The 22,702-nt window shown below is 52.9% G+C and overlaps 1 protein-coding gene across 2 annotated transcripts; it reads left to right on the top strand.

Moving 5' to 3' along the window:
- The first annotated feature begins 1,023 nt into the window (after window positions 1-1,023).
- On the top strand, window positions 1,024-20,717 carry SCN4B (sodium voltage-gated channel beta subunit 4). Of its 2 annotated transcripts, none has more exons than XM_003820060.7 (5): window positions 1,024-1,451; window positions 8,820-8,992; window positions 10,000-10,228; window positions 12,734-12,863; window positions 16,958-20,717. In XM_003820060.7, the coding sequence occupies exons 1-5, from the start codon at window positions 1,391-1,393 to the stop codon at window positions 17,049-17,051; spliced, it is 687 nt and encodes a 228-aa protein (XP_003820108.1). In that variant the 5' UTR covers window positions 1,024-1,390; the 3' UTR covers window positions 17,052-20,717. The 2 variants fall into 2 exon arrangements, with proteins under 2 accessions (XP_003820108.1, XP_008971747.1); XM_008973499.6 differs by lacking the exon at window positions 1,024-1,451 and adding an exon at window positions 7,846-8,491.
- Window positions 20,718-22,702: the final 1,985 nt, after the last annotated feature.

Raw genomic sequence — 22,702 nt, 5'->3', positions numbered from 1 at the left:
TTAAGAAGGCGGTGCGTTGGTGTGCCTGCAGCAGAAGTCAGACCATGAAGTGGGAGCGGGCTTCCCAGTCCAGACCAGTCCTAGACAGTAAAGAGGGCCTGTGATGCAGGGAGGGTCTTGGATGGTTGGAAAGGTGCTGAGGAGGAGATCGACTCATTTACAGAACCACCACCCCAAGTAGCACCGCTCAGGTGAAACTCTTTCACTTGGGCCTGTCTGGGAAAAGGCTTACTCGTTCACAGCCTCGCCTCAGCCCTCTGACCTGGTTGTCACCCTGGACTCCTCCACCCCTACCCCAAAAGGGAGGCCGAGGGAGTCTGCCGTTCCGAAGAAAACAGGAGAGTTGGAGGAGGGCGAAAAGGCAGAGTCTGAGGGGGACGGCCTAGGTAGGAAAAATGAGAAGCAGGGGTGCAGCGGGAGGGTGAAATGGGGCGCAGGACACAGACCAGGCGCGGACCAACCTGCTCCCTAACCTGGAGCGTGGTGATTTCCAAGGGGTCCATGGAGAAATGTGGGGCGGGGTGGCGTGGGGGTGGGGGAAGGGAGGGCCGGGGCATTTTGCAATTGGAAAGCTCTGTTCCGGGCTTCCTAAAACAACGGCCGGAGTTGTTGAGCGATGGGGCAGAAGGTGGCGGGAGCGGGTCCCGAGGCTGCACGCGCGCCAAGTCGCACGGCCACCGAGGAGGCGCAAGCTGCAATTGCAAGCCCGCACACGCCCACCCGTTGCGGCAGCGTCCGCTGCGGACTTTAAAGCGGTCCCTTGGCGGTCCTGGGAGAGGGAGCCGCTAACCTTCCCGTGTTCCCCCAAGCAAAGCAAAACAGTCTTCCAGCAACCGAAAAGCTCCACCTCTACTCCCCTCGAACTATGCTCCTAATTGGCAGCTCAGCGCATGGGATGATGCGGGTGGCTGCAGGCCGGCCCTGCAGTGCCAGCCGCAGCAGCCCAGCCCCACTGGAGAGGGAGTTGGGGGCACGGCGTGGTCCCGGGGCTCCGGGACCGCGAGGCAGGGTGCGCAGCGGGCGGGGGCGCCCCGGCCTCCGCGGCGGCCACCGCCCCTCCTGCGGCTGGAGCGCTTCCAGAGCAGAGGCGCAGCCTCGCTCGCCGCTGCGCTCGCTCCGTCTTCCTCCTGCTCCTGCTCCGGCTCCTCCTCCTCCTTCCCTCCCGCCGTTGCTCCAGCAGCCGGCTCCCAGCAGCGGGCGAGCGCGCCTCCCCCTCCGCTCCCTCCCTCCCCCTCCTCTCGCTCTCTGCCCGCTAACTTTCCCGAGCCCCGACCGGCGGCGCAGAGCTCCGGGGTAGCTTCGTGGCCGAACGCCGACCTCGGGCGGAGAGCGCGGCTGTGCCCAGTATCCCATCCCCGAGACCCCCGCGCGCTCCGGAGAGAACAGGACTATGCCCGGGGCTGGGGACGGAGGCAAAGCCCCGGCGAGATGGCTGGGCACTGGGCTTTTGGGTAAGGCAGCCCCAGCTTGGTCTCTTCTCTTGCCTCCCCCCACCCCCAAAGAAGGGGACACTCGAGAAGGAAGAGGCCTTGGATGGGGTGGGCTTTGGAGTGCGGCACGGAATGAGGATGGTGGCCGCCGGCTTCCTGCCTGGTTCCTGCCTGGTTCATAGGCTGTGCTCCCTGGGGACCGTGTGCGTCCCTCTCTACCCCATCAGCCCGCCAGTCTCAGGATTAGTTTTTTTGCTGTCTCTGGCACCTTCGGCTCCAGGTATTTGGAGCTGGATCTTGGGGCTGCAGCGCGGGTCTCCAGAGTTCAGAGGTTCAGGATGCTGGAGGAGGGGGGTCCGTGCCTTGAGTGCAGGGGATACCAGGTGGGTTGCACGTGTGACTGTTGGAATGGTGGTTTCCATCCCGGCCCAGAGCCGTTTGCTTGTTTCCCAGGCACCAGGCATGCACCAGTTGGGGGTGGGGGAGTCCCCTTCTTCCTGGGCCCTTTTCCTGCTTTGCTCCTCTGCCCTGTATCTCCCTCAGGAGCCACTGCCTTCCCTACAGCAGCACCTGAAAGCTGGAAGGGGCTGGAGGGGCTTGCGGGATCATTCAAGGCCCTTTAGGAACGGCCTTGTCTCTCTTCCTACAAAGAGATTCCGTAGGGAAGACCTGTTTGACCTGCTCCTGGCTCTTCATTTTTGAAGTGAATATGGAGACAGAGAAGACATGTCCAGAGGACACGGAGGAAGAAGCATTATTAATATCTATTAATATGCACATGAGAGTTTTGAGTGTCAAACTCCAAGAGATTAGGGAATGATATTTATTCATCCAGGATGTAATCTCCTCATAAATCATAGCCAGACTTTAATGTAAGCCGACTCCATCTCTGGCAACGGCATCTCTTCCTGTTTATATTGGTCAGATTTGGCTTTTGGCAGCTCCCTGCATTGGGTAAGACACACGGTGTAGGTATTTCTGCTGAAAACAGGGAGACAGAACCCTATAAGGGAAGTGGCTACTGTTTCTGCGAATGTAAACTGTGTGCAGATCTAGCAGGTTGGTGCCTGGTGGTGAAGAGGGGAGAGAGTATTTCTTGTACTTGGGATGTTTATTTACCTCTGTACCGCTAGATGGAAGACACCCTTGTTTTCTCCTGTACCTTGGCACAGATGTCATGCTGGTTTCACAGTGACCTTAATGAAGTGGGCCTTAGTGACGCCTGAGGCTCCTTTTCACAGGGTGGGCACAGCGCCATTCCATGCTACTTCCCCTCATCCCATCTCAGATCAGCCCAGGTCCCCATGGTGGCAATGGCAGGGGTAAAGGATCACTGAGGAATTCAAACTCAGCCAGTCATTAAACTACCCCACTTCACACCTCTGGCTTACCTTCCTGGGTGGTGGGATGCCAGTCCCTTGTTTGTTAGAATACTCATAGAACCAGGCCTCTGTGGGCAACCAAGAGGGCCCTGAAAATGATGTGTGTGTGTGTGTGTGTGTGCACGTGTGTAAGGGGGATTGTAGGCACAGTCTTGGTACATTGCTCCAGGTGGAAGCCCCACCTTCTCCAAGGACTGTTCAGCTGTATAGACCAGGTAGGGGCTAAGGCCTATTGATACAGGTTTAGATGAATTTCTGAGCTACCCTTTGGGAGCCCAGGAGAAAGCAGAGTGACTTGTAGGTGGGAGACCTGCAGGCCCCAGGACTGGCCTCATCTGCTCTGTCCCCTGCCCCTCTGGTCTGCAGAGGGACTCCAACCAAAGTCCCTTTGGCCCTTGACCAGGTAATACTGACTGAGCCCTCACAGGGGCATTGGTCTGAGCTTGGGACATAGATGACATCTTTCCTTCTCAGTCCAGTGGGGGAGATACAGAGACGACTGGACAGCCAACTGGAGGTGTTCCCTGGGAACATCAGAGTTGGCAGGAACTCTGGGAAGCAGAGCACAGAACTCTCCTAGAGATGAGGAAGTCATGGTCCAGAGAGGGATGGTGACTTGTCTAGGGGTGCATGGCCAATTGATGGCCAAGTGGGACAGAATTCACGTTTCTTGGGCTCTGTCACACCACGCTGCTTCCCACTTAACTCAAGTCTGGTGAGGGGGAAGGTAAATAGTGATTGTGCTTAGGGCTGAAGAATAAGTGAGGCTCTGGGGCATGGGTGTGGAAGGATAAAGACTTGAGGGGCCTAGAGCGGCTGTTTTCACAGCTTCGGAGACTGGGTACAGAGCAGTGAACTCCCAGGAGTCCTCTTCCCCTCTCCCCGTATCAAACCCAGTCTCACAGACTGAGACCAAAGTGATTTTTGATAACCTAACAAAATACCCTTTTCTTAAACTGAGAAGCAGTTTCCAAGGCTATATTATTGCCATTGAGGTTTATGTGCTTTCCAATCTCTTCCTAAGCATGTAACTGGTAATATCTCTGTCCTGCCCACTCCTTCCTTGTTCCCCCATTTACTTAATTGCTGTGATCTGTGTTTAATTATCACTTGTGAGGGTGCTCTGTTGCACAACCCTGTTTCCCCTGGTGTGTATTTATTAAGGGCTTGTTTAATGAGAATGCAATTAAGGAGAGGGTGCTCAGTCCCACTCAGAGGAAGAAAAAGGAAAGAAGAAGCAAGGAGACTGTGGAGAAGAGAGGAAAGGGGAGAAGTGGAGGGAGTTTGAATCTGGAATCCTGGGTTTGAATCTGGAAAACATGCTTAGTTCTCCTTCTGAACCTGCTGGAGGTGCAAGCCTGTGGGGGCACCTGAGAGAGAAGGCTGGAGTCCCAAAGCTCTTATGACTGGCCCCCTTCTGGTGGGATCAGCATGAGAGGGAGACTGGGCACAGCAGACCACCTTGCCCTGCTGCCAGTCCTCAAGGAGGTGTATGGATCTCTGCATAAGCCAGGGGTGGGCCGTGCCAACACAACCTGCTCTCTGGCCTGTAAGAGGAGGGACAGGCATGCTGCTGGGACTTGTTTGCAAAGCTGGTTTCATTGAGCATCCCATGCTGTCTCAGGGGCATGCTTTCATACCAGCAAAGCTCCTGGGGATGGGCAGGAAGCAGGTAGGTTGTCTAGGGAGAGAAAGCTGAAATCTTTCCTTTGTCTCTGGGCCCAGGGGCCTTACCCGGCCCAGCCCTGCCTCCCAAAGCCCCCAGGGCCTGCACCCCAGGAGGGGTCCTGTCCTGCTGGCCTCGGCCCACTTTCTGCCCCCTAGCTCTAACTTTGAGCCTTTCTAACTCTCCCTGGGCCAGAGTGTATCAGCCTCCCTATTAAAGTCAGCCGTGTGTCCACTTGCCATGCCAGCAAGCCCTCAGAGCTATATTTAGAGTGGGTACCAGCCTGCCCCTCTTTCCTCCCCGCATCCTGGGGTGGCTGTGAGTGATCCCTGGATGTGGGAAAAGGTGGTGGAATGTTTTCTGCCTCCACATTTGCCTTGGGATATATGGTAGCTGCCATAAGATTCCTGCTGGTGTGAATATTTAATAATATGATTTGCATGTGCTGAATACTTTTCCACTTTAACAAAAGTGATCCTGAGTCAGTCCTCAGACAAAACCCCAGATGAGGATGGCAGGGGGCCAGGACTTCAGAGAAGGCAAAGAAAATGGCTGCTCTGAGAGTGGCTTTTTAGTGAGGAAAAGCAAGATTTTGGGGTTCAGGATGGAATTCCACGGGATCAGGACTGGGAAGAGTTGTTCCTCAATTCCACAATGCCGGAAAGAGGCCCCCCACTCTCACACACACACACGTACACTTTAACATTCTAGAATTAACTTTAGAAAACAGCAAAGCAAGGCTTTCTTTACTCCGGGGAAACGGCCACATGGAAATAAGCCAAGAAGTGGTAGAGGGTGAAAATACAGATCAATGTGGGAACGGCCTGGAGACATTCTTGGCTGACACTGGTTATTCAGGGAAGCTAGGGGTGCCCTGGTTACCTGTGATGAGGGACACCCTTGTCCCCTGCTCCCCTTTCAAATACCACCCTCCTCTACCTGCAGGGTGCCCACTCACGGCGGCCCCTCTTGTGTTTTATAATCTCCTGTTTTGGCTTCACACCAAGCTTGAGAAGTAGGAAAGAGGCATCCCTGCCCTGGCTTGGGGATATGCACACCGGATGTGGCACCTCTGACTTTCTCAAGGTCAGCTGGCAGAGTGGGGCCTGCCTTGCGCATGCTCACCAGTCCTCTCTGGACTTGGTCATCCTGAAGCAGCCCTCCGGCGGCCTTTGTGGACCAACACCTGCCCCTGGTTCCCCCCTCTCCCCCAGAGCAGCCTCATAGGAGACACTGAGTTCAATGGGAGGCAGGCTCCTCGGCTTTCTCGTGCATGACCCTCCCAGACATAACTGGCAGGACTGCATGACTCCCGACTGGGAGGGCTGTGCACTGAAGAAGCCAGGCTTGCCCACCCTCTCTGATGCTTTCACTCGGGCAGGGCTCTGGACTCTGTGAAACCATTTCTGCCGGTTTTCATTTTCCCCTCCCAGCTACTGAGGAAATGGCAATGCTTCACTTGCAGAGTCCTGAGTGTATTGGACTTAAGTCATCCACATAGGTGCACACAAACCAGGCAGAAATGTGTACTGTGTCATGAGCCAGACCTTAAAGATACAGTGTTCTCCTCTCTTCTGGACCCATCTTTTGCTCGTTTTTGCTTCTATTTAAAGCAATCAATAAGATTTCCTTTTCGCACGCATCTTTTGTGCTCTTGAATATCTCTTTCTGGCTAGGGTTGAAGTGGGGAGATTTGGGCACTGATTTGAGTTCCCCCATCTCCTCCAGGACCCTGATTCCTGGACCGGTATGCTGATGAGGAGGAGCTGCCACACTCCTTGGTGCCCTGAGGGAGGCCATTAGCTATCAGGAAGCTGCCTTGTCTGACAGCTTCCCTGTCCACTGCTCTGCATTCACTTCCTGTTTGTGGGGGCTATGGAGGGTGGGAAGCAGAGTTGGTATCTCCCACCAAAAGGTTCTAGTGCTGGCTGCAGACTGGAGAGTGGGATCTTGCATCTGGCTTCTGTCCCTAGACCTCTGGGGGAGATGGGGCAGAGGAGGGCAGAGGTAAACAGAAAGGCAGGAGTTCTATGGAGTGCTAAGCCCTGATAGCAGTGTTTTTCTTGGAGAGTGTGGTTGGTCACAGAGTGGTGGAAAGGGGCTAATATCTGAACGCTGCTTATTCCACTCACTGGGTGTGTGGCCATGAGCAAGGTAATCTCTTTAAGCCTGTTTCCTCATTTGTTTATTGGGAATAAAAATAGTAACTTATAGGATTATGATGAGGGTTAAATGAGACAGTGTATATAAAATACCTCTCCTATCCTATAGTAACTGCTCAGTCTCAAATTCACCATTTACTCTGTGGCCCTGGGCAAGTCAACTCTCTGAGCTTCAATTTCATCATATATAAAATGGCAACATTATACCTGCCTTTGAGCATTCTAATAAAAGTCGTAGTTAGTATGCACAAATCCTCTCGCACCGTGGTTCTCAAAGTGTGGTCCCTGCGCACAGCATTCCCTGGGAACTTTCTAGAAATGAAAAAGCTCAGGCTCCACTCCAGACCTGAATCAGAACTCCAGGGGCTGGGCGGAGCCAGCCGTAACTGTTCTCCAGGGCATTCTGATGCGCTATCAAGTTTGAAAACCATGGCTCTAGAACAAATCCTGGTTGGCCACAAATCCTAGGAGCTGGCCAAAAATGAAGGCTAATTGAAATAACTTCCCAGCACTAATTGGAGCCCTGGTAGGTAGATCTGGGTCTCTTAGGCAAGTTACATAACCTCTCTAGGCTCAGTTGTCTCACCTACAATGTGGACCTATAATAGTACGTGACTCATAGGACAGGCCGTGAGGATGAAATGTGCCTGACACATAGTAGATGCTCAGTTAATATCAGCTAGTACTATTGTTATCGACAGTGGCCGAATCACGATGGGGTTACTGGACCACGGGGTGTGATTTTAGGGCTGGGGCTATAAGCACTTCACTTTGTCATCAGAAGCTAAGGGCACAGGAAGAAGCTGAGCGAGCAGGGCTGCCTGCTCTCCTTGGAGATCCTTTTCTGTCATTTGAAAAGCATTGCTCAGACGCATTATCATCCAAAACAAGAGGTTTATGATGCAGAACAAGGAATTAAGTTAGACAACAGAGGGCCTTCCTGAGAGTGGGGGTGGAAGGTGCCAGTGTCCTCTAGGGAGGAGGTGAGGCAGGCATCCGCTTCCAGACACCCTCCCCGCCCCCGCCTCCACCGACCTTGAGGCGAGTGGGGTTTCCTTGAGGCATCTGCAGGACTGGGTGTGTGTGTGTGGGTGGGGCGGGGTGGCGGGGAACCAGGCCCCCTTACAAGGACTCCGGAGTGGGAGTTTGGAGGCCGTGAGTGGAGAGGCCTAGTCCCAGCGGAGGGGGCCGCATCGGAGTGCTGGGCCGGAGGTTCGAAGCGTGAGAAAGAAGCCTGGGGGCGCTCGGGGACTAGGGGGCGGAGTGTGGCGAGAAGGCCGGGCTGCAGGGCTCAGGAGGGGACCGCGGGTCCAGCGCCCTCCCCGTCCCGCCCCCGCGCGCGTGGACTCGGGCTGGCCCGGAATCCCTCCCCAGGGTGTCTTCTGCCACTGACTTTCCCACCCTGGCTGCGCCCGCGCGCCCCCGCGGCTGCCAAGCTCCAAGCCCCGCGTCGGTCCCCACCCCCGCCGTGTTCCCCCCTGCCAGGCCGTCTTCCTGCGGTTCCCAGGGTCCCGTTTGGCGGCCAGAGGGCGTCGGACTCGGCTGGCCCAGGGAGGTGCAGCCCGAACGTGTCCTTCTGCCTCTCTGCCACTGGGGACCAGGGAGGAGCCTCCAGGGCGGGGGAACGAGAGGCTACTGGACGGCGGCCCGGGACTGCGGCGGCCGCGTTTCTCTTCTTCACCTTACGGGACCCGGCTCTTCCCCCTCCTCGACCGCCCCGCCCGTCAGTCCTGAAAACCTGGCGAGAGGCGCGTACTGTCCTAGGGGAATTCCCCTGCAAACAGAAGGGAGCCCGCCCTGCGCGTCCTGGAGTGGGTGCGGCAGGAGCGCTTCCAGGCACTGCGTGCCCAGGTGAGGGGCGGAGCGGGGGCGCGGTGCGCGGCAATGGCCAGGCCTTTGTTTCCTTGGGTTGGGGTGACCCCTGGTGGTCATCCAGAGAGCAACAAGGGCTACTCCCTGGTCCGGAATTCAGTCCTTTCCAGGGGAGAAATGGAGAATGATGGAGGGTGGCCCAGGCGGTGCTGATTGGAGTAGACAGCCATCCTCCCGAAGTTGGCACTGAGGGTGATAGAGACCTACCTGCCTGGCCAAGCTACTCCGCCCTGCCTAAGCATCCCCTTCCAGAGCTCCAGGCTGTTTTGGTGGGGTTTTATTAAGGGAGGCGGTGCTCCTTACACAGGCCTCTTCCTGCTCCCCGTAACCCTGTCGCTGGAGGTGTCTGTGGGAAAGGCCACCGACATCTACGCTGTCAATGGCACGGAGATCCTGCTGCCCTGCACCTTCTCCAGCTGCTTTGGCTTCGAGGACCTCCACTTCCGGTGGACCTACAACAGCAGTGACGCATTCAAGATTGTAAGTATTTGGAGGAAGAACAGTACAGCCCAGCCTCCCTCACCCATGCCTCGCCTCCTACGCTCTGGTCCCTTCTGGACTGAGACCCACTGCGATGGTCCCCAGAACCCACCTTTTGCCACCCTTTCTCCCAGTATTCTTTTCAGAGCCTGCCAGGAAGGATGTAACTGGGAGAGATGCTTAGATAGTGTTGCCAGAATTCGGGGACTGTTGGAATTCTTGGCTAGAGTCCTCTGTCTGGTATTAAGAAACACCTGGAGCTTGGATTGCTTGTCTAAAAATCAATAGTTTAGTCTAACAAACAGGAGAGAGAAAGGCCTTGGAAAGCTTGGAGAGAGGGAATGAGAAGAGTCTGAATGAGAGAAGGGCTGAGAAGCTGGACTGGCAGGGAAAGGAGAGAGGAAGAGAGGGAGAGCTGCAGGAGCATTGGCACGGCTGCGGTGGGGGTGGAAGTGAACTCACTAGATTGTACTCACTCTACAATCTAGTGGGGGATCCAACCTGAGACTTTCACAGGGAAGCCACAAGAGACCAACTCTGGTTATAATTAAATGCTGACCTCAGAGGGTGCTGACGGGCAGAGCTGTGGGATTGATCCAGGTCTTGACAGGGGGCCAAAATTCAGTTGGGCAGGTGACATGGTGTCAGCAAAGGCTGGGTGGGAGGTGACAGAGGGAGATGAGTGCGGTGCTTGCAGGAGTCATTACGTAAAAGGCTTTTATGAAGAGAGCAGTAAGAGCTGTGCTGCATTCCAGGGAGACCTTAATAAAAGGAAATGGGTTTAGCCTGAAACAAGTAAAATTCAGGTTAGACAGGCAGAGCTATTGACGCTGGAAGAGGAAACCATGGGGGGAAGGAGCAGGGTGTGACTACAGGCTCTTCCTGGTCCTGGACAGGGGAGGCATCCAAGGAGTGGGCTGGTGTGATGTCATGAACCTTGAGGACCCCGATTCTTTCTTGGCTACTTTCTCGGCTACTCTCTCACCCCAACCCCCTTCCTCCACCAGCTCATAGAGGGGACTGTGAAGAATGAGAAGTCTGACCCCAAGGTGACGTTGAAAGACGATGACCGCATCACTCTGGTAGGCTCTACTAAGGAGAAGATGAACAACATTTCCATTGTGCTGAGGGACCTGGAGTTCAGCGACACGGGCAAATACACCTGCCATGTGAAGAACCCCAAGGAGAATAATCTCCAGCACCACGCCACCATCTTCCTCCAAGTCGTTGATAGACGTATGCAGTAGGGGCTGGCACAGGGCAGTGGCGTGGGAAGGACTTGGGAGGCACCCAACTCAGCATCACAGTGAAATGGCAAAATGGACCGTGTTGGTGTTTTCTTTTGCTTTACACTTTCCAGAGCTGCTGGAGTTACATCTAAAAGCTAGAAGAGCTCAGCTTGAACACTTATTCTGCTACCAAATAGCTTATGAAATACTCTTAGCCTCTCTAAGCCTCGTTTTCCTCATCTGTAAAATGGGAATATGGCTTCATTTTCCTAGAGTTGTGGTTAGAGAAGCTACCTGGTAGTGTTTTGTGGCTAGTAGGGTTTTCTCCTTATATAATGATTATTAATACCATTGGGTATTCCATTAGCAAAAATTGATTGAATGTCAGGCATTGGACTAAAAAGTGCTATGAGTGATACATTACATTCTTCCTTGAGGAATTCACAGTACAAGGTAGGACAGAAGATAAATAAATAGCTAGAATGGGCAGAACATGGTGCATACATCTGTCAGTAGAGGTGAAAACAACAGAGATGGAGTAAGACATGGCCCTTGTCCTCTGGGGGCTTACATCCTACCTAGGATTCCAGTCTGACACAGGAGGACCAATCATACAAGGAGGGTGCATATGAAAAGGAGCCAGGTGGTCCCTGACTAGACCTGGTGTGGTTAGAGAAGGAGGATATGATAACCAGGGCTGGAGAAGTGAGGCACGGCCCCACCGAGGGGAGGGGCCTGGAAGACTAGGGAAGTGCAGAAGCAGAGAGAAAAAGGGAAGGGGACTTGCTCAAGGATCCTGACTCTGCTGCATTTTGTGTGTACCGGGGGTTTGCTGCTCTCCTGGATGACACTGAGTCCCTGGAGAGGGAGACACCCGTGAGTTCAATCTTGAGTATGCAAGGGCGGAGCCAGAGGTTATCCAATCAGCTTTTCTGAGCCTGGAGTCATAGGTCTGCCTAAGGTGTCACCTCTTCCTTTCTGTCTGGGCTCCTGTCACCCAGCTTGTACTCAGCCTTTTCAGAAGGAAGAGAACGGGCATTTGTGGAGCGTTTTCTGGGTGCCAGATCCCGAGTTAGGTGCTATCATTGACTTTAGCTCCTTTGCTCCTCACCAGCTCCCTTGAGGTGGATTGTCTCTCCATCTGTATGGATTCATTCATCCATCTGTTCAACAAATATTTACTGAGCACCTTGTATGGGGCAGACGTTATTCTAGATTCCGAGGATGTGATATGAACAAGATAGACAAATTCCTGCCTTTATGGAGATTACCTTCCTCCTCTTCTGTGTATGGAGATACACAATAGAAAATAAAGAAGAAAAATGATATTGTAAAAGAGAACATGGCTAGTGTTAAGAAGAAAAAATAAAGCAGGAAAGAAAGATGGGGTGCCAGCAGGGTGAATGGGGAAGGGCTCTCTGGAAAAGGCGATAGAGAGGGGATATTTGAAGGAGGTGAGAGAGGAGCCATGAGGGCATCTTTGGGAAGATAGAGAGAGAACAGTGAGTGCAAAGGCCTTGAGGCAGATGCGTGAAGAATCACAGGAGGCTAGTGCTGGAGCAGGGCAAGGAGTGAGAGATGAGTCAGGTCAAGCCAGATTGTGTAATCACCCTGCTGGAAGGGTGAGTGAGGTGGGAGCCACTGGGAGCAGAGGAGTTAGGGCCTGAACAGGTTCACTCAGGCCCCTATGCCAAGAATAAATGATAGAGGGAGGAGATCAGTTAGGAAGCTATTGCAGACATCCATGCAAGAGGTGGCTTGGGCCAGGGCCAGGGAGAATGTGAGCCATCAGATTCTGGAATATTTTAAAGTTAGAGCTGTCAGGATTCTCAGGTAGCTTGGATAAAGCGTTTGAATAAAAGGCATCAAAGAAGGCTCCAAGGATTGTGGTTATAGCAATTGGGGGGATAAAGTTGTTCTCAGTGGAGAGGAGGAAGACTGTGGGTGGAGCAGGTTCCGGAAGCAGTCAGGAGTTCAGTTTTCAGATGAAGAAACCGAGGCTAGGAGGGTTCAATGACCTGCCCAACATTGCCAGCTAGTTAGTGACAGTTAAATCCCATACTTAAAATTCAGACTATCTGACTCCAAAATCTTCTAACCATCTAAGAGGTATCATAGGGAGGTTCTTAATTTTTTCTGTGTGAGCAAAGGGGTCTAGAAAGAGGCAATGAAATTTTCGCCTGGCAATTTGGGGATCAAGTCACCACTCAAACTTGAGTGTTATGGGCTCCAATTCTGATTTATTCCAGAACTTGTGTGAGTGCATCTGTGGGAGGGCATGTGCAGGATGGGGGAGAGGGCCCCTTGTGTGTGCCCTAGCCTGATAGATGCCATGCTCTGCCTCTCCAGCTTCCTGCTGCAGGCCTGGGGAGGGCTGGGGGTCTGGGAGTGGATGTGCCCCAGAGGCCAGGGGGTGGAGGCTACATGGCCCTTGCACTGCCACAGTTCTCGGCTCCAGGTTGACTCTTGCTCCCTTTGTGCCTTCCCTTTCCTCCCTACTCGGGCCACACAGTGGAAGAAGTGGACAACACAGTGACACTCATCATCCTGGCTGTCGTGGGCGGGGTCATCGGGCTCCTCATCCTCATCCTGCTGATCAAGAAACTCATCATCTTCATCCTGAAGAAGACTCGGGAGAAGAAGTGAGTTGATCTGGAGCACACTCCTGTCCTCCCAGCAGCCCACCACCCTCTCATCTACCCCCACCAGCTTTCAGCCTTCCACCTGCCTCCTCCTTCCCCCCATTCCCATTCCTACCGCTCTCTGTTCTATCCCTGCCACCCCCTCCCCATCTCTCAGCCCCTTCCTCATCGCTTTCCCTCTTCCCCATCCTCCCAATATGTATTTATTGAATACGTTCATTGAATACACAAACGCCAGCCACCTGCTCTTCCTCAGCCCACTGTCTTCCTTCCCGTCCCATTAGCCTCTCTTTCCATTTGTACCACCCAACCGAGAGCCTTACCAAAGGACTTAAGGAGCCTTTGAAAAAATCAGTGAAAATGTAAGATTCCATGTACAGAGACTCTAAAATGAGAAAACTCTTCTAGGGAGATGGGAACAAAATTCTTCTGTTAGGAATTTCTGAAAATTCAGATGGAGGTGATGTTTTAAAAGTTTGAAAAGGCAGATATGGCCTCCCAGTGAGCCCTAGGATAAGTTCAGGTATAAAAATAGACATCTATAAGGGGAAGGGGAGGGAAGATGGGGGAGGTACGGAGGGTGCAACCCTCAGGCCCCGAATTTTTGGAACAGTATCAGACAGGCTCCAGAGCAGCATGTGGTGAATCTTGCAAAACTAGAGCAGGGAAAAGGCATTTGAAAGTTGTGTTCTGAGCAAGACAGATGCGACGAGATGGCTTCCCATTGGAACAGAGAGGGTGATGGTAACCACGAGATGCAGAGAATGGAGAACTCCTCTGCCCCTGTTTGCTGAAACATTCTGCTCTGCTGAGAAGAGGGAATTCTGCTGGAAAGGGCAGAACTTACTCTAGAAAGAGGGGATGGAAGTTGGAGGTAGGGAGGGGCCATACAGGTAGCAGCGCTGGGGCTGGGGAGCAGGGGAGGACCCCAGAACTGGGTTGTCGATGAAGAGCTCAAGGGTTGTCTGCCTGCCTTGTGGCCAGAGGCTGTGAGGGTTTTGGTGATCGTGAGAGGGGCTAAAAGTGTGGAGCTTAATTAGGTTCTGTTTTTCATAACCAGTCTTACTATCAATGGATGGAGAACAAATTTGTCAATATATGGTTTAAAAGCACTTAGAAAAGACAACGGTGGTCCTTCAGAGCCACAGTGGGTTTATCAAAAACAAGACATGCTAAGCTGGATGTGTGTGCCTGAAGTCCCAGCTCCCTGGGGGGCTGAGGCAGGAGGATGCTTTGAGCCCAGGAGTTTGAGTCCAGCCTGGGCAACTTAGCAAGAGCTCGTCTCTTAAAAAAAAAAAAAAAAAAAAAAGGAGTGCTAGATGTCTTCCTGATAGGGCACTGGCAGAACAGGAGATTGCTCTGGAAAATACCACTTCCTGTCATTCATCAAATGCCTACCATATGTTAGGAATTCCACCAGGCAATTTTATACACTACCCACAATTATTATTTTACAATTGAGCAAAGTGAGGCTCAGAGTAGTGAAGTGACTTGCCCAAGGCCACACAGCTAGTAAGTGATAGAGCTGGGATTTGAACTCTGACTAATTTGGCTTCAAAGCTTAAACCATTGCGAGGATGTTCTACTGACTCACTGGGCATATCTAGAGTTCATTCATTTATCTGTTCGTTTTGTGGCTGTTTTTGAGGCACTGTGTGCAAGGCACTGTGCCAGATGCTATAGGAAATTATGGAAGGAATGAGATTCTGCCTTTAACTGAAGAAGACAAGATACAAATAAATGTGTATACAAATAAATGTAATACAAGGTAGAGGGGATCAGTGCCAGCAAAGAGGTTTGATACGATGCTGCTGGGGGGGTTCAGGGCAGGGTGAAATTCTGGGAAGGATTTCTGGCTGAATGGGTGTTTGTGGCAGGCCTTGCAAGATGAATATAACTTAAGCCCTGGGGAGAGTGAAGGGAAGATTCTTCCAGATGGAGGCACCACTGAGAGCCAAGGCAGAGAGTCTGGGAAGTGGGCTTGTGTCTGGAGAACAAGCCTTTTGTTTGTTGAGAGAGCTGGGTATGGTGAGGTGGTGGGGAGGAGAAAAAAAGCCTGCAGAAGGGGTTGGGGACAGACACTTGGGGACCTGGGAGTCGAGGCTGTGATTGACTTCCGACTGCAGGGGAGCTGGCGAGGGCTTGCAGGGCCCTGGCACGATCAGAGAGCGCAGAAGAAAGGATCTGGCCATGGTGGGCGGAGGGATTGGGTGGAAGAGCCTGGGGGCAGGGGACAGGCCGTAGGGAAGCCTGAGGGGGTCCTTGGAGTGGCGGGGAATGCCTGCATTACAGCAGAGACAGTGGCTTCTCAAGAACAGGGAGGTACTGGACAGCATCTCACCATTGATTCTGAAACGTGGGTGCTGTTTCCTCTGTCTGGAATTTACCCTCTCTCTTTTCCTGCTCATCTTTCTTGGTTTCAAAGAAGCTTGGAAGTTTAGGGTATACTTCCAAAAAGCTTCCCTGACTCCTACGAGGAGGCTTCCTAGGTTGGGTCCCTCCTTCCTACATCCCCCATCCTATTATTTACCACAGTGTGTCACAATCACTTGTTTAATGTCACATGCCCTAGGAGAGTGCACGTTTCCGACACAGTGCCTGGTACCCAGTAGGTTCTCCGTAGAGAATTATGGACTGCGTGGAATACAGTTAGGTGGGTCGTAATTGGCTGGGTTAACTATGCCTTAGGTACAGAGACAGAAAGAAAGAGAGAGAGAGAGACAGAGAGAGAGAGATGGATCCATCCGAATAGAGGTCTTTAGTGTATTCCACAGGGCTCCACCTGTTCATTATTATTATTAACATTTGAAGTACACTAGGGATGTCATATTTATCAAACTTCCAGAAGCCTAGTAACTATGTTGGAAGAAAAAGGGATCTAGGAAGATCTTGATAGGCTGGAGCTAGGAACTAGGTATTGCAAGATGAAATTAATGAGGACAAAATATTCAGTCCTTCCCAAAGGCCTCAAACCCAGCTGCCCAAGCCCAGGGTGAGGGTAGGATGTAGTTTGGCTGTAGCAGCTGTGAAAAACTTGGCCATTTTCATGAGCAGAAAGCTCAGAGGGATGCAGGTGCTCCCTGGGGAGTTCTGTGTGCCCAGCCTGGGCGCTGCTGTGGAGGAGGGACACACTGAAGTTGGAGCATGTCCAGCTCAGAGCGGTCAGGGTGGAACGCCTCCCGGGAGGTGTCTTCCCATCTCACCATCTCTCCTTCCTCCTGTCTTCTGCTCCATCCCACCAAACTCTGCCTAGACCTGTCACCCTTGAAGCCAAACCCACTGCCTGCTCTGCCCCGTCCATGGACTCTGTTCTTCCCTTAATACCTCTAGTCACGGAGAGCTCAGGGAGGAAGGCCTGGGGGGCTCTGGGGAGAGGGACTCTGTCCTCAGCATACTCCTTGCTGGCCTGGACCCCTCCCCCTGGCGTGGCACAGCCTGGGAACTGACCCCTGAGAACAGCACCTGGTGCCCTTTGCTTCCTGCCATGTTGAGACAACTAGGTGACAGCTAAGCTTTATTGAGAACTTTCTTTTTTTCTTTGTTTGAGACAGAGTCTCGCTCTGTTGCCCAGGCTGGAGTGCAGTGACACGATCTCAGCTCACTGCAACCTCCGCCTCCCAGGTTCAAGCGATTCTCCTGCCTCAGCCTCCCTAGTAGCTGGGACTATAGGTGCCTGCCACCACGCCTGGCTAATTTTTGTATTTTTAGTAGAGATGGGGTTTTGCCATGTTGGCCAGGCTGGTCTCTAACTCCTGACCTCAAGTGATCTGCCTGCCTCGGCCTCCCAAAGTGCTGGGATTACAGGCGTGAGCCACCGCACCTGGCCAGTTGAGAACTTTCTACATGGCAGGCACTGTTCTAAGTGCTCATTTCTCCCTCCAGCAACCCCACGCAGAAGGTCATCCCTACCTCTATTTCACAAATGAGGGAACTGAGGTACAGAGAGGTTAGGTGACATGGCCTCTGGCTACCTTAGCTCTGTAGAAGGCCAGGGAGAGGCACAGGGCTGGGTGCAGGGCCCATGGCTCCTGCCACAATTCTCCCCCTACTCTTGCTCCTCTCCTCACCACTGTCCCTTCTCTCTCCCTCTCCAGGAAGGAGTGTCTCGTGAGCTCCTCGGGGAATGACAACACGGAGAATGGCTTGCCTGGCTCCAAGGCAGAGGAGAAACCACCTTCAAAAGTGTGAGCCCTGCTTCGGGCTGAGCAGCTGCAGGGAGCCCCCTTTCTGATGATGAAACTGATGCTTGAGCCCCGACCGTAGAACCCACGTGCCTGAGACATCTGCTGCTTGGCTCAAACTGTAGTCTTTCCGGGCACAAGAAACCGGAGTCCTGCCCAGCCTGCCCATCCCCTTCCCAGTCAGGGCTCCCCAGGGACAAGGGATGGCCAGGGGAGGGGGTCTGTGGAAGATTCAGGAGAAAGAAAGGAGAGGCTAGGGTGGTGTGGAGGGGCTTGTCCCCTGACACCTGGGCAGATGGGGTCTCCTTCAGTCTCCCTACCCTGCACAAGCAGGGCCTTGGTTTTCCTCCAGGCTTCTCTTCACAAGAGACTGGGAGGATCCGTAAGGGCTGTCCTAAGAGCTGCACCCTGGAGATGGGGTGTAGGAAGAAGTGGCTTCCTTTGGAGGTGGGAGTGGGCTGGAGGCCTCTGGAGAAGACCTGGGGTGGGGGCTGATGGGGGCAGGCCCACAGGGAGAGACTGCCTCTGCTTCATAGGACACCAGATCCCCCACAGTCTTCCAAGTAGGAAACTTCCTTTCCCCTGCCCCGGGACCCTATCTGCCTATCCCCTCCCCTGCTCAGAGTTTTTAAGCCCTCTCAACCAGGGCTGGCCACCCTGGTCTTGAGGGTTCCTGGCCACCTACCCTGCTCCTCTGCTCTCTGGGTTACTGAAGGGCTCAGGAAGGGGCCCCTCGAGCCTTCCTGGAGCACCCGAGTGCTCCCTATGCCTTTCCAAGCATTTCTACTTGGGGAATTGGGCCACAGAGGTAGTGAGCCAGTGTCCTGGGCCTCTGGGATGCCCCCCCCATTGCTGCCAATGCTGGCAGGCCCCCCCCCCGGCATGGCAGGACCATCGCCACTCTGGGCACTCCTGAGCCCAGCTCTCCCCTGCTTCTCCCCCTCCTACCTGAGAGGCTGCACCCTCCAACCTCCCATTGGCTCGCTTCCCCCGTGCCCTCCATCACGCCCTGCCCCCAGGGTGGTTCATTTCCCAGCCCTGGGTCAAGGGCCTGCCTTCGCCTCAGGGACTCTCTTCCTTTGGATGAGGGGGTCCTTGGGTTTCCCAGCTGCTTCCTGCTCAGCTGGGCCACCCCCTCCCACCCTGGGGTTGGGGAGGAGCAGGGAGTGGGTGCCCACAGTTTTCCTTTGCTTCTCCCAGAGCTGGTTTGCACAGCCCTTGTGTGTGGGGCTAGAATGTGCCTTAGTCCTGAATCCTAGCCCTTACCCCCATCCTCTCTAGACGGTATGTCCTGACATAACAGCAGAGTCTGGTGTGGTGCTGGTGAGGGTTCGCCAGCCCTCCCCTTCCCAGGGTCATAGAGGGGGCCATGAGGCTGGAATTGGCCAGTGACTGAATCTTGGAGATGTCGGCCAGGTGCTCCCATTGGGGTTTCTAGCCTGCCCTAGGGGGAGGTGGTGATGTTGGGAGTGGGATCTCCTGATGGAGCCCATTGTGTGAGTCCTTGTTGGGCAGAATTGGTGAGGCCAGGGATGGCAGGGAAAAGTGGTAACAAGCCTCTCTGCCCATCTACTTCCAATCCCTCTCTCCCTTACTGATTTTTTGATGCCCTGTCTTCTGGGCCCCTAGGAGGGATGAGAGAGGAGTAGCCCCCTTTTTCAGAGAGTTTGGGGTCTACCTCAGAGCTCTCCCTGTCAAAAAGCAGCTGCAAGCCTCACAAGGGTGGAGGGGGGGAGACTGAGGACCAGTAGTACCTGCAGGGTGCCCGTGGCTGTGGCCAGTGTCCCTTAGCCAACCTGCTGGGCTCACCAGTTCCCCGTCTGATCTGCCTGTGCGCCTCCCATTCTTCTCTACCCAGAACCTGTCATGGGCTGGGGCTCAGATTTTCCTGGCTTTGGGAGCAGACAGACCAGAGCCACCAGCCATTCAGAAAACTTCTTATAGCTACCTTCATGCAAAACTGCTTTCTTCTTCCTTCTCAATGGTGACATTTGAAGACGCAGAGCACCTTGGGGCTCCTCCTCCTGTCTTAAGAGAAAGCCAAGGCACGTAGAGTAGGGAGAAGAAGGGCACCATCCTCTCTTTCCTCCCCAGGGTCTACTGCTGATTTCTAGATGGATCATGCAGCTTCTCTCAGCTCAGCTCTTTCCATCTACCAAATGGGTGTAATAATACTTACCTACCTCACAGGACTGTTGTGAGGCTTGGCAAGTTTTGTCTAAAAACATCTTTTTGGCTTGGAAAGGGATCTGGGAAGCCAGGTATTAATTGCAGGGATAGTTCCAAGTCTGTCCTGTCTTCATCTCTGTGTCCCATCTCTACAACCCACATACAGACACACACACTCTCTCTCTCTTTCTTTCCATCCCACCCCCCTTGGAATTATTTAGTCTTTGCAATATTAGAAACCTTGACTCTGATGCTTAAAGCTTCTTGTCCATGGCTTTTGTTTGATGGTTTTCAATAGAGGTGACTGAGATTGTAGGGGGGGGGCATTTTTGGTTGCCCCCATGTGTGGGGGCACTACTAAGAATGCTAAACTTAGTCCCCACAACAAAGAATCATCCTGTCCCATGTCAACATTATACCCATGGAGAAACACTGGCATGGATTTGCACTAGGATGTATATGGGCAAAGCTATCTTCCCCAAGTGGAACCTCAGTGCATGCAAATCTCTGATGGTGGCTTCCAGGGCTTGTGGGCTAGAGAGAGCCACTTACAAAGTCGATCTTGAGAGACCTGGGCACATGCAGCTGCACTGAGTGATGTCAGCGAGACTAAAGACAAAGTTCTGAGCTCCTCATCGACTACAAAATATGAAATCAGCATTCCAGGTTCTGGGCTTCTCCCCATGTCGTAATTGAACAGAAGGCAGCCCGAGTAAACCCCTGATGTTAGAGAGGCCTGGGGAGAGCAGCCGATGGGGCTCAGACTACATATGGCAGGCCGATCAGAGCTCTTGTGGAGCGAGGGCTTGAGAGCATGCTTGTGAGATGGCAGGAGGTGGGGTGTGCTTGTGTGGAGTGTGCGTGTGCAGGCAGTGTGGGTGCATGGCAGCGTAACTGTGGAGTGGATGGGCTCTGCATGTAAGGGGTGATGCATGATGGGCAGATGCTGGACATTTGAGGAGCCGTCTTTCTTGGCCTGAGCTGTGCCTGTTGAGGCATCTGGAGACTGAGAAAGAATCAAAGGCAGAGAAGACCAGCCGTGCTTCTGCATTCCGTCACTCCATGACTTCTTCTCAGTGTCACAGACAGCTGCCATCAGAGGGCTGGCGGTAGGGAGTTCCAGGAGCGGGGACTTCTTGGGAAAATCCTATAACTTGCTTTACTTTACTTTGTCCCAGGTTGGAGTCCCTACCCTCCCACCTCCCACCTGATATGCAGTGCTTTTGACTATCTTATGCATGGTTTATTCCTCTGGCTTGGATGACAACAATACCCATAGTCAATTTTCCTATGTAACTATAGATCAAATGATGCAACAACAGGCCTTGGGAGGCCTCAGGTGTGCGAGTGCCTCTGGGAGGCGCAGATGCCCACACAGCCAGCACTGACTTGTGTTCGAGCACAGAACGGATATAATCAGTCTGGCCTCTACAACAAGTTTTGCATTGTAGAATTGTATTTAGCTTTGCCTTGGATGAAATAAAAATTATGTTTAATAATTTGGGATTTGGGGGCTTCCATTTTTGACTGGTTGGGAGTTGGGTTCCAGTTTTATTTCTTGCCAGCTGTGCTTAGGACAAGTTTCTTTACCTTCTCTGAGCCTCAATCTGTTTGTGTCTAAAATGTTACCTGCCTAGGTGAAATAACACAGGCAAACTGCCTAAGAACATCTGGCACATTCACAGGTGTTTGGGTCGTTTTCATTCCTATACCTTCTCTGGAGAAGTTGGCAACGTGGCTCTTTAATACTGGAATCATTGCCAGGGCCCTCCTGGTATGGATGACCTTGGTCGTGACCCTGGCACCACAAATATCACAACAGCTCCTCCCCCAGGTTCTCTCTCTCCTTCCCTTCCCTGGGTTAGTTAGGTCCAGGTAAAATCCGCTTCACATGAACGCCTACCTTCCAAAGAGTTTCCGGGTGCTGGGCATAAGGCCAGCGCCTGGGAAGGAACTGGGGATATGTACCAATGTGTAGGTGTTTGCTTATATTCTTGGACTTTTTCATACCACAATTTCTTACCATACTGTATTCCTCTCTTCAATGGATTCACCTCACACTGCATTTCTGTGTGAGGTACTCAGTACTTCAGTGTGAGGTACTCAGTACTTCAGTGTGAGGTACTCAGTACCTCAGTACTCAGAAGAGCTTGTTGAAAGACTCTCTCTTCTCCGTCAAGGACTCCAGGTACGCAGAATCAGTTTCGGCAGATGTCCCTGCCAGCTCTGTTTCCTCCAGCCCTCAGCTATAGAGACTGTGCGCTGCGCTTCTGCCCTGAATGGATTCACCACCCGGGTTCCCCACGCAGCCACTTTCCTGTCTTCAGGTACTTCCTGTTGCCTGGGACCTCCTGCTACCTTCCCATCTGCAATACACCGGTTGGATATTGGGGTTTCCTGGGGCAAGCCTGGGTTTAGAACGCTTGGGATGCTATGCATTGAACTTGCAGTTACCCCTGTAAGGATCAGTCCCCAGGTCTGATTAGGTCTCTGTCATTGCTCTGTTTCATCCCTACTTCCTTTCCCCACCCAATAGCCATTATAACTGACAGATGGCCCAATGTCTCAAAACCACATTAGGAACTGGGACTGTCCTGGGCAAACCTGGATATAGGGTCACTCCCTGTTAAGCTCCATGCCAGCCCCATGCTGACTCAATGGGGACTAACATACACACAAATTAAGGGTCCTTAATTTGGGCTGGTGGCAGGCACGCAGATCAGATTGACTTTAGGAGGTCTGTACACCTAAAAATAAAGGTGAAAGTGAACACATGTGCTTAGGGAACCTTTCAGAAGGGCCTTGGTACAAAAGCTGGGAATTACCTTCTACTCCCCCGCATTGGTGTTAGGAAAGAAGCTGGTTGCACTTTCCTCCCCTTCCTCTCCAAGCATGTCGTCTTCTCTGTTGCTTTCATAAGAGAGAGGGGAGCTTTGCTGACCCCAAGGGCTAGGCCTTTGCATTAAAGGAACAGAAAAGATTTCTTTTGATAGACCCTTTGGTCTTTTGGCCTTTGGGCCTTTGGGCCTAATTTCTTTCTAAATCCTGTCTTTGGCCAACTCTCCTCCCTCCCTTGCATTCTGCAACCCCCAGATTGGGTCGATTGACTCCCAGTGGAGAACAACCCTTTAACTCCCTATGTTCAGCTTTCCAGGAGGCTGGGGGGTATCCATGCCTCCTAACAGAGGAGGCAATAGCACAGGTGCATCAGCTCCAAAATGGTAGACAGTTACCAAAAAGAAGTCTGGACCTTAGGAGTAAGAAATCTCTCAGATTGTGGGGAAGGTGGCTCATCTAGATCACGGGAAGGGGGAATGCTGATCTCTGACATTCAGGGGCTAATTGGAGGAAAAGGAGGCCAAGAAGGGGACTGACAAGGAAGCACCCAAGGGCAAGGCAGAGTGATGTCTTTGAGGCCAATATAGAAACAGTGTTAAGAACAGGGTGACCATTGCTAAGTTAAGGATCAATCCTTGCCCCTTGGTCATT

The sequence above is a fragment of the Pan paniscus genome, chromosome 9, assembly GCF_029289425.2.
Source record: "Pan paniscus chromosome 9, NHGRI_mPanPan1-v2.0_pri, whole genome shotgun sequence".
NCBI lineage: Eukaryota > Metazoa > Chordata > Mammalia > Primates > Hominidae > Pan > Pan paniscus.
Note: the sequence above shows the minus strand (reverse complement) of the source record. Positions and strands in the feature narration are given on the sequence as shown.

Excerpts from the sequence above, each read along its gene's own strand:
- SCN4B (XM_003820060.7), top strand. The coding sequence starts at position 1,391 with ATGCCCGGGGCTGGGGACGGAGGCAAAGCCCCGGCGAGATGGCTGGGC. Across the intron at positions 8,993-9,999 it reads GCAGTGACGCATTCAAGATT|CTCATAGAGGGGACTGTGAA; the intron begins GTAAGTATTTGG and ends TTCCTCCACCAG. Across the intron at positions 10,229-12,733 it reads CCTCCAAGTCGTTGATAGAC|TGGAAGAAGTGGACAACACA; the intron begins GTATGCAGTAGG and ends CGGGCCACACAG.